This window comes from Rhinopithecus roxellana, chromosome 15, assembly GCF_007565055.1.
Source record: "Rhinopithecus roxellana isolate Shanxi Qingling chromosome 15, ASM756505v1, whole genome shotgun sequence".
Classification (NCBI taxonomy): domain Eukaryota; kingdom Metazoa; phylum Chordata; class Mammalia; order Primates; family Cercopithecidae; genus Rhinopithecus; species Rhinopithecus roxellana.
The window spans coordinates 31,498,895-31,513,336 of record NC_044563.1 but is presented as its reverse complement, the minus strand read 5'-3'; the positions used below and the strand labels follow the sequence as shown (position 1 = coordinate 31,513,336).

The 14,442-nt window shown below is 46.6% G+C and overlaps 1 protein-coding gene across 1 annotated transcript; it reads right to left on the bottom strand.

The window, feature by feature from the left end:
- Window positions 1-7,622: 7,622 nt before the first annotated feature.
- Window positions 7,623-9,605, bottom strand: IZUMO1R (IZUMO1 receptor, JUNO). The gene is made up of 4 exons (XM_010360559.1): window positions 9,468-9,605; window positions 8,595-8,804; window positions 8,016-8,151; window positions 7,623-7,891 (listed from the first exon to the last, which is right to left on the bottom strand). Exons 1-4 carry the CDS (start codon window positions 9,603-9,605, stop codon window positions 7,623-7,625), a joined length of 753 nt encoding a protein of 250 aa, XP_010358861.1.
- Between the last annotated feature and the right edge of the window lie 4,837 nt (window positions 9,606-14,442).

The window sequence follows — 14,442 nt, the reverse complement described above, 5'->3', positions numbered from 1 at the left end:
CGGACAACTCCTTGCTGACATCCTGCCAGCATCTCAGAGCCCATCATTGGCTCCTCCTCACTGGGAAATCCTCTCTCCTCCTCCAGATGTTTCTTTTTTTTTTTTTTCTTTTTCTTTTTTTTTTTTTTTTTGAGACGGAGTTTCACTCTTGTTGCCCAGGCTGGAGTGCAATGGTGGGATCTCGGCTTACCACAACCTCTGCCCCCCAGGTTCAAGGGATTCTCCTGCCTCAGCCTCCCTAGTAGCTGGGATTGCAGGCATGTGCCACCACACCTGGCTAATTTTGTATTTTTAGTGAAGACGAGATTTCTCCATGTTGGTCAGGCTGGTCTTGAACTCCCGACCTCAGGTGATCCGCCCACCTCGGCCTCCCAAAGTGCTAGGATTACAGGCATTAGCCACCGCGCCTGGCCCTCCAGATGTTTCTATTTGGTTCGTTTGTGGCAAAAGCACTATTGAAAGTGGTTTCTGATTCTGTGGGAGAGTAAATCTGAGGATGGATGTAAGGAAAACAGAGTAGGAGGGAAAACAAAAAATGGGAGACTGGTGTTGTTGGCAGGAAAAGTGTCCCCTGTGGATGCAAGAAGGGAGTGGACACTCAAGGGCTTGAGCTATCTCAAGGGCTGGAGCTGGGGAAAGTGATCTGACCTTTCCTCCTTACCCCCTAGTCTCCAAAGTCCATTGTATCATTCATATGCCTTTGCATCCTTGTAGCTTAGCTCCCACTTGTAGCTTAGCTTCCAACACCAGCTTGGAACACCAAAATAATCTTCATTTCTGGGTCTTCCAACAGCAAAAGCAACAGGACATTGGGAAGCAACTAAGGAAGCAGTCGTTTTTGTGGAGGAGGTCAGTGGGGGTGGGGTGGGAGAGGAATGGCAGGGGTGCTCAGCGCTCCTCTGTCAGGCAGCAGAGGCGATCTAGGAACAAGATCTCTGTGCATGACTGTCAGGCTGCAGCAACTCCTGTGCTTGGTAAGGGATCTTACTGAGGAAAGTTACTCAGAAAGAATCTTAAAGCAAAGGCAGCATACAAGAGGGCCACTTTGCTTTGTTTTTTTATTTGCCACCCAGGACTTCCCATTGTCCCTGAGGAAGGACTTGAATAGGGTTTGATGTTCCCACATCATGAAAAGTGACTGGGTTGCCTCCAGGAGAAGGAACACCCTCCAGTAGCTCCCTGCTACCAAGAGCTAGTACAATCCAAAGTGAGGAAAGTTCCTCTTATAAATGGAAGCATCAGAGTACAGTTATCCAAGGCTGCTGGTTTCTTTGGGATACTTCTCCGTCCCTAACATCTTTTACCTATTTTGTGGTACTTTATGCAAAATTACGCTCTAAGCTTCTACTGGTTCTATCTTCTAATATTTCCCGAATCTGCCCCTCTTGTGTCCACTGCCTCTCCTGTAGCCTGGCTTCATGCCTTCTAGAGAGCTGCTCACAGTTAGGTTTCTAGCACCTGCCTTCTGATTTTCTTTCTTTCCTGCAAGTTCATTCTACATGTTGTCCTCATCCTCCTTGTCTTCCATTTGGCTTTCTTTCAATCTACTGTTTAAACAACTGTTGAGTCATTAATAAATCCACAGCTGCTGGTTACAGGGTTGAATGAATACCTGCTATTCCACTAAAATGATTATTTCCATGGTCCTTTATCAAGAGCATGTGAAGGAAACCATCAGCGAACAAGAGATTTCAACAAATATTTAGAAGACAGGAAGCACACGAGAGCACATCAAAGGAAACAAGAAGGCCAGAGAAATTGGAGGCGGCAGCTGTAGTGGACGAAGGAGCTGATTCATCAGGCAGAAACTCTGAGAGGCTCTAGGCTCAGAGTTGGCAGGCATTGGGGGCAGAGCAAGAAAGTCTTTACACACCCCTGGCCCACATGTCCTCTGCCCAAATCTAGTGCTCAGGCAACCCAGCTTTAGCCCCTGGGGTAGAATAACCTTCTCTAAAAAATTAAATGAAATTCTGGATAGTGCTGAAGTTGGGTTTTGTTTATATTTTTGTTTTATTTTAAGATAGAGTCTCACTCTGTCACCCAGGCTGGAGTGCAGTGGTGCAATCTTGGCTCATTGCAACCCCAGCCTCCCAGATTCAAGAAGTCCTCCTGCCTCAGCCCCTCAAGCAGCTGGGACTACAGGTGCATGGCACCACCACGCCCAGCTAATTGGATAGTGCTGAAATTTGACATATGGTTGTTAGCATCCCAGAGAGAACCATCCCTATTCTGCCATGCAAAGGCTCCATACCCCATTATATCTCCTGCTAACTTGATCTCGAGAGACTAACTATACAGATGGACAATGACCAGACCACATATAACAATAGAACTCTAACCCCATTATCTATAGTAACCAGCCCAGAAGCCATCCTACTATCTTGCAAGTCAGACTTGTAGGACATCAGAACTCTCTCTCTAGCAATTAGCCCAGAAAGTCAAACAATCAGCCCTGCAGTAGCCCCAAACAGCCAGGAGTTGATGAATAACTGTTCCCTAATTCTTGTCCCTGGGATTGAAAGACTGAAGCTACAAATGAACAATGGCTAGCTGTATATAAAACAGGATTCTGATCCACAAGTAGCCCAAGAAGCCAACCTACTAACTGTACTTGGTAAGGGATCTTACCTTCAGGAAGATGCAGTGCAGGGAGCCAAAGAATAATCTCTGTCACAATTGACCCAACATGGTCAAGAATTTTTTATTAATAGCCAGCTTTCTTATTTTTGGCTCCATTTACAACTTAGGACCAATCAGAAAAAGCTAAGTATGTTCCCTGAACCAAACACATAGGATGCCCATTTCCACTTAGCCTGCCTACAGCTGCCCCTGCCCACAGCCTCTGAGCCTAGCAGACTTAAAGCCTTCCTTTTTTTTTTTTTTTTTGAGATGAAGGCTCGCACTGTCACCCAAGCTGGAGTGCAATGGTGCAATCTCAGCTCACGGCAACCTCTGCCTCCCGCGTTCAAGTGATTCTCCTGCCTCAGCCTCCCAAGTAGCTGGGATAACAGGCGCCCGCCACAACGCCAAGCTAATTTTTTGTATTTTTAGTAGAGACAGGGTTTCACCATGTTGGCCAGGATGGTCTTGATCTCCTGACCTTGTGATCTGCTCACCTCAGCCTCTCAAAGTGCTGGGATTACAGGTGTGAGCCACCATGCCCATCCGAAGCCTTCCCTTTTATCCACTCTAAAACTTTCCCACTCCCCTCCTTGCCTTTAGTCTCTGGCAAAATGCAAGTGATAGTAGCTGACTTCCTTGCAAGCCCTGAATGAATAGCCTTTGCTTGTTCTTATTTGGGTGTCTTCATTAATTTTCACACTCTGAAGCAAGGTCTTTCTCTCAACAAGCTCTTCCCACATACCAATAAACCTTTACAAATTGTTACAAATAGCAGCAGTGCTGCTATTTAGGGGAAATGAAGATCCTTATATAAAACCATGGAGGAAACCTAAAATAGCTCACTATAAAATCAACTCAGCTCCTCATTCTTAAATATGACAGCCAAAGATAGACAATCAAAGCCACCAGACTCAGAGAGAACCAGCAGTATGCAGGAGAAAATCAAGGAAACAGAACAGACTGACCTTGGAGGAAACAGGTCATTCAGAGACTCAAAAAAAGCTTAAAAACATTCTAATTAGATCTTCAGTGACATTTGAGAAGATATTACATCCACGAAACAAAAAACAGCAGGCTGTGAAAAAAAAAATGAAATAAAAAAGTCTCCTGGAAATTAAAAGTGGATTGCCAGAATTAAAAAGATTGGAGGATTAAGTTGAGAAACTCAAACAGAACAGAGAGCAAAAACATAGTCTGAACGTCTGGCAGAAAAGGTAAGTCACATTTTGTAACTTTTTCATAGCTAAACCTAGAAATGGTTAGAAGGGGTGCTCTCCCAGGGTAGGAACCTGGTGGATGGGTGAACTGACAGCTGCTCTCTCGCTTTGCATTAGAAATCCTTTGGCCGATGTGTGTGAGCCATGTGCATGGATCACTCTGATTAAAACACACAATCTAACTGCAAATCTGACAGTTCTACTCCATTGCTTACAACCCATCACTCCTCCTGTTGACCAAAATTAAGGCTATTTGTAACAATTTGCAAAGGTTTGTTGGAAGCAGAAATAATTCATAAAGGTTTATTGGAAGCCAAATGTGAATATTGACCCAGGAAGACACACTAACAAAGTTGGGAGTCTTCTGGAGTGTTACATGTTGGAAGGCTTTTTATAGGAAAGCTTAGGAGAAGGGAGGGGATTTCTCATACTGAAGTTGTCCTTTTTCATTGGAGGGTACAATATAGAGGTTACAACTATTGGATACAGATCGCAACATACAGGCTAAAATGTCTATGTGGAAGACAATCAATAAAACTTTAATATGTAAATTTAAATCGGCACTCTTGGCCGGGCACGGTGGCTCACACCTGTAATCCCTGCACTTTGGGAGGCCAAGGCAGGTAGATCACGAGGTCAGGAGATGGAGACCAGCCTGGCCAATATGGTGAAACCCCATCTCTACTAAAAATACAAAAATTAGCTGGGTATGGTGGCGGGTCCCTGTAGTCCCAGCTACTAAGGAGGTTGAGGCAGGAAAATCGCTAGAACCCGGGAGGCGGAGGTTGCAGTGAGCTGAGATTGTGCCATTGCACTCCAGCCTGGGCGACAGAGCAAGACTCTGTCTGAAAGAAAGAAAGAAAAAAAGAAAGAAAGAAAGAAAGAAAGAAAGAAGAAAGAAAGAAAGAAAGAAAGAAAGAAAGAAAGAAAGAAAGAAAGAAAGAAAGGAAAGAAAGAAAGAAAGAAAGAAAGAAAGAAAGAAAGAAAGAAAGAAAGGAAAGAAGAAAGAAAGAAAGAAAGAAAGAAAGAAAGAAAGAAAGAAAGAAAGAAAGAAAGAAAGAAAGAAAGAAAGAAAGAAAATCAGCACCCTTTTCAATGTCGGTAGGCTACACATTAAGCAGTATGCCAACAATTTGGGAACTCATAATAAGATTCTTTTCCAGGGAAAGGATGTCACCATGAATCACAAGGCCTACCCCAGGTGGGTTAACTTGGAAGGCTTTTTACTTTTAAACTGTCAAATGTGACCTGTGGGTTATGACTCCTAATCCCATGAGGGGGGAGAACTCAGTCTCTTTCCTGACTGTGACTTGCCACCAGCCATCCCTCCCTCTCTCCCACCACTCCCAAATCCACGTCAGTTCCACTCAACTACAGACCAGGCTGTTCAGTGTAAGCCTGTGAGCTGGAACTGTGGGCTCAGACTTAGCTGGTTTCAAACTACTTATATTTATGTCCCAATCTGAAAAATGAGAATAGTAAAAAATGAGGATAATATTATAATACAAGGATAAATAAGGCTTTTGTGAGGATCAAATGAGCTAACATGTATTATGTACTTCCCAGAGATCCTGGGTGCATGGTAAATGATCAATAAGTATCAAGTTATTAGGGCTTCCAGACTACTCTTGTTTTGTCCACTCCAATTTTAACCTTCCTTTGGCAATTCTTTATATTTAAAAATACTTTAAAAAGGGCATTAACCTCTCAGCTTTATTATCAACCACACACCCACAGACACCTCAGTTTTCAAGAGATTTTCAATTTTTTAAGCTCTTTAAGAGATTTTTGATACATTCATATGTAATTTTGAAGCCACAATCTATTAATTTAAGAGCAATTGAAGGTCCTGCTTCATCTGGCTCATACCTTGGGGCCTCCACTGGGTTTTGACTAGCACTTCCCTTCTGTTCTCAGTGAGCTGCCCTCTTTCTTTGGGGCTCCAGCCTCACCCCTTTGTGAGGCCTTCTCAGAGACCCCCACCCAGCCCCTTTCTTTTAGAATTCCTATGACCAGCTTTGTCCTCACTGCAGCTGTCATCTACTACTCTAGACACTGAGGGCCACACTTGGAAGGATGCTCTTTGTTGGTTTTGTGACTCCAGTGCCTCCCCTGAGACAAGGTCTGCTCAGTGGATGAGCCTGTGAGGCCAGTGCAGAAGGAATGGAGGCCGAGTTTAAGCAATGAGTGGGGCTGGCTGGTGTCTGACAAGAATGAACAGTTGTTAGAAAAGCCAGTCAAATCAAGTGCAGCCATGCTAGAACCTTCTGTTTGTCAAAGAAAAGGTTGTGAGGAAAACATCATCTACTGCTGGGAAGCCGCCCAGCTCCAGGCTCCAGAAGGTGCTGGATGGGCAGGTCAGCTGCTTGTCCACTTACAGCTGGGGTGCGAGGTCAGGGCCCCATGCCCGGTGCAGTTCTAACACTTCATTCTCGAGGTCGTGGCGTACCATTTGAGGAGCACACACTATCTCCTGGCAAACTTACTTCTTTTTCATTAGTTAAATCCAACTAACTCATTCCTTTCAGCAGAGAGAGAAACCAAGGCAGTCTTAATGAAGATCACAGGATTTGCCAAAAGTCATATAGAAAGCAAAGAGGCCAGATTAGAACTTGGGTTTCCAAAATTTTAGACCTGTGTGCTGTGATTCTGGGGTAAAATGAATGGGTTAAAAGGAAGAGGGAACCCTGAGGGCAGTCGAGATAGCTGCTTTAATTTTGGCAGCCAAAATAGAGCTGATGCTCTGGGTGGTCCCATCCCTATTGCCCTGGCTTTGTGTCCTTTGTATGGGGTGTCACTTGTTGAAAAAAAAGAGGCATTGAAAGTACTCCCGGGCCGGGCGCGGTGGCTCAAGCCTGTAATCCCAGCACTTTGGGAGGCCGAGACGGGCGGATCACGAGGTCAGGAGATTGAGACCATCCTGGCTAACATGGTGAAACCCCGTCTCTACTAAAAATACGAAAAACTAGCTGGGCGACGTGGCGGGCGCCTGTAGTCCCAGCTACTTGGGAGGCTGAGGCAGGAGAATGGCGTGAACCCGGGAGGCGGAGCTTGCAGTGAGCTGAGATCCGGCCACTGCACTCCAGCCTGGGGGGCAGAGCGAGACTCCGTCTCAAAAAAAAAAAAAAAAAAAAAAAAAAAAAAAGAAAGTACTCCCATTAGAGAGGTGTTGTGAGGATATGTGGCAGATATTAAGAGGGTAATAATTGTTAGGCAAGTAACAACCTAACTTTGAAGTTTCAGTGCAGTGGGCAAACTGCTTCCCGCTGTGTGCATGTTGGGTCCCTGCTCATAAAGCTCAGACAGAGGAAGTCAAGCAGAGGAGAGGTTGAGTGCTGATTTATTGGAGACACCATCGGAGGATGGGAGGCCAGGTCTGCCACCATGAGCTCTGTCATAGAAAGGGGTAGGCGTGCACTGGATGGGAAAAGTCCTTGAGCCCCTTGAAATCGCCCATCCCTCAAGGCAGGAGGGGGCCAGTCACCTTGGCACTCCCAGCCCCCAGCTGCCTCCCAGGCCAGCTAAGGCAGAGCAGAGCAGTGGAGGGGGCCTCGGGCCAAATGTGCAGGGCTCAGGCACCAGCCACTGAAGCCTCAGTGGCCACTTCCTTCCTCAGGCCCTCCCCTAAAAGCAGTGGCATGGGCTAGGGACTGCCCAGTCCCACCCAGTCCCTAGCCCATGCCACTGCTTTTAGGGGAGGGCCTGAGGAAGGAGGTAGGCTGTGGCCTGGCCCGACCCACAGTTGGTGGATGTGCAGGAATGTGGGTTGGAGAAGAAGGGCTCTCAGGGAAGGAACGGCAGGAACACGGAGCAGACCATGAGGGTGTAGGACAGTTCCCAGGATGTGGCAGAGCTGGCGAAGAGGCGGGCCACGGCCACATTGGGGTTGCCCTGAGCAGGCTCAAACCACTTCTGGAGACACCGCCCACTGTTCCGTCGCTCAGGGCTTGCCTTGAAGGAATTGCTCCAAGTCTTCTCACACAGGTCAGCTGGGGTGGGGAAGTAATGGGAGAAAGGGAGGCACTGGGCCCCTTTGGGGCAGCGGTTCTTCCCTGCAGGGGATGGAGGAGGGACAGCTTACCTCCTACTCCCTCATCCCTAGCCTTTGCACCTGCACCCTTGTGGGGACCACCAAGGGTCCTGCTTCCCCACCAAGGCGTTGTCAGCACCACTCACCCTGACTCCAGTCCCAGCCACCACGCCAGTTGGATTTGCATGTGTAAGACATGCGACAGTCTTCCCACCACTCCTCACAGTCCTCCTGGCACAGCGGTGCATTCACGACTCGCTCTCCCTGCCCACTTGGGGCCTCCTGGGTGCAGTCATAGCCAGAGATAAGAACATTAATAGCAGAGATGTGAAGACTACTAATAGCTACAGTGGTATTTGTGCCAGCTACCATATGTACATCATCTTCTATAAAGTCTCTAAGTATTATTTTACAAATAACACCAATAAGGCTAAGAGATTTAATAGTTTGTCCAGGGCTATACAGCTGGTAGGGACAGAACATGAGACTGAAGCTCAGGTCTGTCTAACCCCACCAAGCCTCCTGTGGTGATAGCCCTGTATCCCACTGTTGTCAAAACAGTCTCCCCCATGTGGTTCCCCAGCAGGGGCCTCTGGGTCTGCTCTTGTCCATAGGGAGATAACACCTCCTGTTCCTGCTAGCATCCTGGAGGCATCAGCATATGATAGGATGAAAGCTCTGACTGTTAATATAATAACAGGGCATTGCACAGATCTGCCTCCTACCTCCCACCCCAGGCTTCCCACTGGCCGGATCCAGGGCCCCAGGTTTGGGGAGCACTCATAGAAGCAGATGGCCTGGATGAAGTGCTTCCGACAGCCAGGCATCAGCAGTCCACAGTGAAACAGGCTGAAGTTGTAGAGTGGGGACACATCCAGATGGGCTTCCCAGCTTGTCGTGAGGGTGCAGCAGGCATTGTCCTTCCAGGGGATGCACTGAAGGCAGACAAGGAAACAAAAGGCCCAGGCATAAGGGGCAAGGATTGCCAAGTGTCTAGGGAAGAAGGGCGCTGACATGAAAATGTCCCTTAGGAGAAGGCCTGAGCAAGTGGGATGCCTTTAGCTGGTAAGCCCCTACATAAGAGGAACCCTGATAATCTCAATATTTACCCAAAGGGCAGAGGCACCTGCACACTGACCCCCTGCCACAGGCTGCTACAGTCCTCTAGGAACACAACTTCTGGGCTCTCAGCTCCTGAGAGGCAGCAGAAGCCTCTTAGGGCAAAGCAGGTAGAAGAGCCCCAGCGAGACCTAGGGGAATCTGGGGTTGCATTGAGTGGGAGGGTCTCATAGGCAAAATGCCAGCTGTGTTCTTCCTCCCACATCCCTGGCAATTGCCTTTAGGAGCTTGGGGAGGGGCTACATAAGTTGTATGTTTCCCCAGGACCTGTTGGCAGGAAGGCTTGTTTTCATCTATGCCGAGTCAACAATGGACCTCTGGGATTACCATCTGCCCCAGCTTTCCCAGTGGCTGGAGCAGCTCAGAAATGGGAACTTTGAATCACTTGGCTCTTATGGTCTCAAGGTTTGGAGACCATCTTGGCATTTGTGTCCCTTCCCTGATCTTCCCCATCCCATCCCCAGGTCTGGCCACTGTACCTCCTCATAGAGCTTGTCTTCTGGGCCAGGCACTCTCTTGTGGTGTTTGGCATTCATGCAGATGTTGAGTAGCTCGTCCCCAGCCCAGGTGGGCAAGACTCTCAACAGCTCTAGCAGGAGTGGCCACCACCATGCCATGGCCTGCTGCAGAGAGACCGATGCTGTACACTCGTTGGAAAGGATACCCCACTCCACCCACTTCATCATAGCAGGCACTGAAAAAGGAGGATGGGCTTCAATCTCCCTCAAGTGACTGCAACACTTTGGCTGCTCCTAGGACCTTCTGTTGGAGGCAGCATCATGGGATGTCAGGGCAGGTAGAATAATCCTCGGAGGCCTGACACAGTGCTGGAGGCCTTGCTGACCCTGCAGAGCCAGGGAAATGCTGAGGCACGAGTCAGATGGGAGGAGCCTTCTACATCCAAAGCCTGATCCCCATCACAGGAATGAGGAGGAGGGCCCTTCCTATATCCAACTCTGTTCTGGGTAGTAGTGGTAATGAGAGGTAGTAGAGAGAGAGACAAAACAAAGCAAAAGGCAGAGGGGCCCCGGGCCTCAAGCACCCAACCTCTTAGGACACAGGGCCCCTCAGCTTCATAACCCAGGAGCCCATGGCTTCCCCCAGCCCCCCAGGTCTGGCAGGAGCCTGACCTGGACCCATCATGGTGAAACTGGGAACTTCTAGCCTACCCTGAGCTAAGAGCCTCAAACATCCTGGGGAAGAAGAGCCCAGTCCCCTCTTCAGAGTCCAACCTCAAGTCCAAATCTAAGGCTGTTCTCTCTCCAGATGACCATTTTCAAGTTCAGCCACGACCTCGAATGTTTTTAAAGAATCAGGTCTGTTAGGTAAAAGGAGGAAAGATGCTGCCCCTTCCAGCACTCTCTTCATACTCACTTTCAAGGCAGGGGCCTCCAGGTGCTCCTGCTCCCTCCTCCCCCTGAAACTGTGAGGCTGAGGAGAGTTCCACGTCCCACCCATTTATTACCCAGTCTGATTTCTACTAGGTCCAGGTGCAGGAGGAGAACTCCACGTGGCTCCCATTAAACAGCATCTGTCTTACTCAGCTCTGCAGGCCTATGGGTTGTAAGAAGTTTGCTTCCTCAGAGAAACAGACCCCATCATAGGCAAGATCTGGGGCTCTTCAATAAGCTATTGGGTTCAGCTCTCAGCTCTGCTACTCACTAGCTGGCTGCCCTGGAGAAAATGACTCAAACTCTGTCGCTTTCCCTCTCTGTAAAGGAAGTTTTTATTATGAGATTGGGAAAAATAAAGAGAAAGTTCATGAACAAAAACCTTGGCATTGTGCCTGGGATAGAGGAAGTCTTCATGATTTTAAATTGTATTCTTTTATCCTCTCTCCACACGCCCCTCCTATGTTCAGTTCCGTAGCTCTACCCGCCCTTCACTGTTAGCCAGGCATCAGCTCAGTCACCTGGTGGCTTTTCTGACAGTGTCCTCGCACAGCCCACAGGAGCTACAGTCCCTGCTAGAGAGCAGACCCAGGACACAGGATGCAGAGATGAAGTGTGGCCTTGGGGACCCAAGAATTTAAATATACGAACAAAGCCAAAGCAAACGAACAAAGAAAGTCCCTCCATAACCCACCAAACAGCCCCCCTTAGCACACAGGAATCGTTGTCCTGTGAAATATTCTACAAGGGTCCTCAGCAGTGATCATATTTGCAAGACTATCCTTTTCAGCTAAGGAGAGACTGGAAACTTGGATAGGATTCTTGGGAGAGTCCTAAAGATGATAAAAATGCTGGAAAAGGAGCATATTTCTTTGTTTTTATAATATGTTCTCTCTGTCTCTCTGAAAGAGAAGTAGCTGAAATCAGTGAAGTTTTGTTGATACAAAGGAAATGAAAAAAAACACTAAAAGCATTTTTTAATGGAATAAAATAAAATACATTCTGTGGTGTTCAGCTACACAATTGATGTGTAAAACGTGTACTCATGTTGGAAAATGATATTCTCCACACCTGGGTAATCACAGCCACTGAATGCAGAGCACAAACAAGGAGGCAGGCACTGGCCTGGTGCCATCTACAGGATCTGATGTCTCAAAAAGACTTCCAATGTGAACACCCTCCTTGTTTTAGCTGTGGGGAAATTGAGGCTCAGAGGTGAGTAGTGGAGCTGGGTTATAAATTCAGGTATACTCGACTCCCTATCTAATGCTTAAGGACCAGGTGAGGGAGAACCCTCCAGGACTAAAAGAGTAGATACTGTCTGGTTCTCAAGTGAGGTCTCCTTTTTAAAAAAGGTTAAATGCCATAATGAGGTTGTACATGCATTGGGAGATGTGTGTTGGCTTTATTCTAGAAAAGTGACACTTATCAACCCATTCTCCCATGTCCCCACCTGAAGCAGAGCATGGAGTCTCCTCCTTAGGTTCAGATACCAAATGGCAATAGCATCTCCATAGCCTGACAGGGGGAGAAGCAGGCTCTCATATTCTGTTCAGTTCCTCACGAATATTCAGGAAGCTCCAAGCCTTGACAAAGTAAGAGATTTAGGGTTTAAGGTTCAATTTAAAATGGCTGTGGAGGTGCCAGAGCCAAGAATCCAGACATGAATCACAACAGTAATTATTGAAATAGAAATAGGTCCTCTGACAACCGTCCTTCATAGGGTGGGAAGAAGGACTAAGGGCGGCTTGCTAATGGTCTCCAGGACAAAGCTGTAGGAAATGAGCTAAAATTGCAGCCAGCGCATATGCAGGTGGAGGGAGGGAGGGAGGGAGGGAGAGAGGGAGGAAGGAATTACCCAGTGAGTGAGGCTGCCTTTCAGAGAACCATCAGGCCGGCCAGCATCTGCTCTCGGGAGAGGCAGCTTGAGACCCTTGAGCAAAGCTTATTTTTGCCTTATTGTGACTGAGTCTTCCAGAGCAATCTGTTTTCTGACTGAAAGCAGATAAAACAAAGCTGACTGTAGATGAAGCAATTTGAAGTGGCTGATTCAAAACAATTTTATTCTAAACATACACACACACACACGCACGCACACACACGCAACAAAACAGAACACTTCCATTTCCAAAAGAAGAGGTACAGCTGCCTTCAGAGGGCTCTGAGGGAGGACAAGGAGGGCAGGGCAGTGGGTGAAGCAACCCAGCCTTGGCTCTGGTTTGGGGCCACTGGAGATGCTGGGCAGTGATGACTTCCCTCCCCTCTCCCATCCTCAGGTCACCCAAGGGGCTGAAGCCCACTGACTTTGAGAATAGACTAGGAAAGTGAAGAGCTGGAGCTTGGAGTCTCCTGTGAGAATCTGCTGTCAGAGGCCAGCCGAAGGGGACTTCAGTGATTCCAGGTTCTTAGTGGGTCTCTCATGAATTCTTCTCACCCTAAACCCGATTGACCATCCTCATCTAAACTCTTAATTGGTTTCTGTCTAGGGCGGGTAAACAGGGATATTAATTTATTCTTCCCTCTATGTCTATCTAATTGCCGAAGCTGTTGATTTCACTTTCTAAATATCTCTTGAATTCACATCCCTTACTTACTGTCTGGACCATGATCAGCTCTTGCCTCAGTTACTGCAACAACCCCCTAATTAGCTCTCCCACCCTTTTCTGGAGCTTTAATCATGTAGCAGCCATAATGATGTAATGTCTCAGAATTTTTTTTAATTTGTATAAATTTAAGGGTATAAGTGCAGTTCGGTTACATGGATATATTGCACAGTGGTGAAGTCTGTGCTTTGCACATTGTACTCATTATGTGATTTCTTATACCTCACCCCCTCCTGCCCTTCTGAGCCTCCAACGTCTATTATTCCATGTTCTATGTCCATGTGTACACATTATTTAGCTTCCACTTTTAAGTGAGAAAATGCAGTATTTGACTTTTTGTTTGAGTTGTTTTACTTAAGATAGTGGCTTCAGTTCCATCCATGTTACTGCAACATATATGATTTCATTCATTTTTATGGATGAATAGTGTTTCATTGTATATAGTTTACCACATTTACTTTATCCATTCATCTGTTAATGGACACTTAGGTTGATTCCAAATCTTTGCTATTGTGAATAGTGCTGTAATAAACATAAGAATGCAGGTATATTTTTCATATAATTATTTCGTTTCTTTTATCAGTATTTTAATTATGAAAGTTTTCAAACATAAAGTTGAGATAACTTTATGCCCACCACTTAGATTTCACCATTACCATTTTATTATATTTTCTTTATTATATATTTAGCCAATCATCCTTCTCTCTATTCAGGTATCAGTCTTATTACTTTTTATGCATTTCAAAGTAAATTGCGGATATCAGTAAACTGATGTCTTCCTAAGTAATTCAAACCTGCATATCATTAACCAGGGTTCAACATTTGTTTGCAGTCTTTGTTTTTCAGAATGATCTTTTAAAATGTAAAGACAGTTATGATACTCCCATGTTTAAAACCTTTCTAGACCTTAAGGTAAGTCCCAGATCCTTAACATGGCACACAGCCCTTTTAAATGTGGTTTTTATTTACTTTTCCATCTTAATCTGTTGTCCTTGCTCTCATGGATGCTCTGGGCACTCCTGAGGCCTGATGGCCTGTCATTGTCCTGCCCCTTGCAGGGGCCCCTCTTCCAGGGCTTTTCTGTCATAGCCCAGCCTCTGTGTCTAGGGATACGTACCCTTCAGCTTTCAGAACCGAAGGTTTCCTGTCAGGGAAACTTGCATGGCCGTCATGGGCTGGTGAGATGTCTTTTGGAGCTTATGCTTGCTGCAGTCATTGCACATACCTCCTGCCCTTGGAAATGAATGCCTGCAGACAGGCTCGACCTTGCCTCTCTTCTGTAAGCAGCTGCAGGAAGATAGTAATGATCACAGGGTCAAACACAGTCCCTGGCCCTAGAGTACATACTCTGCAATTTGTTGAGTAAATGAGGAGAAATACCTGAGTAGAATAAAACTGCATTTCTTTTCTTTTCTTTTCTTTCTCTTTCTTTCTTTCTTTTCTTCTTTCTTTCTTTCTTT

Coding starts and splice junctions, on each gene's coding strand:
- IZUMO1R (XM_010360559.1), bottom strand. CDS start 9,605: ATGGCATGGTGGTGGCCACTCCTGCTAGAGCTGTTGAGAGTCTTGCCC. Junction 8,152..8,594: donor TGGGAAGCCTGGGGTGGGAG/GTAGGAGGCAGA, acceptor GACTGCACCCAG/GAGGCCCCAAGTGGGCAGGG. Junction 7,892..8,015: donor TGGCTGGGACTGGAGTCAGG/GTGAGTGGTGCT, acceptor CATCCCCTGCAG/GGAAGAACCGCTGCCCCAAA.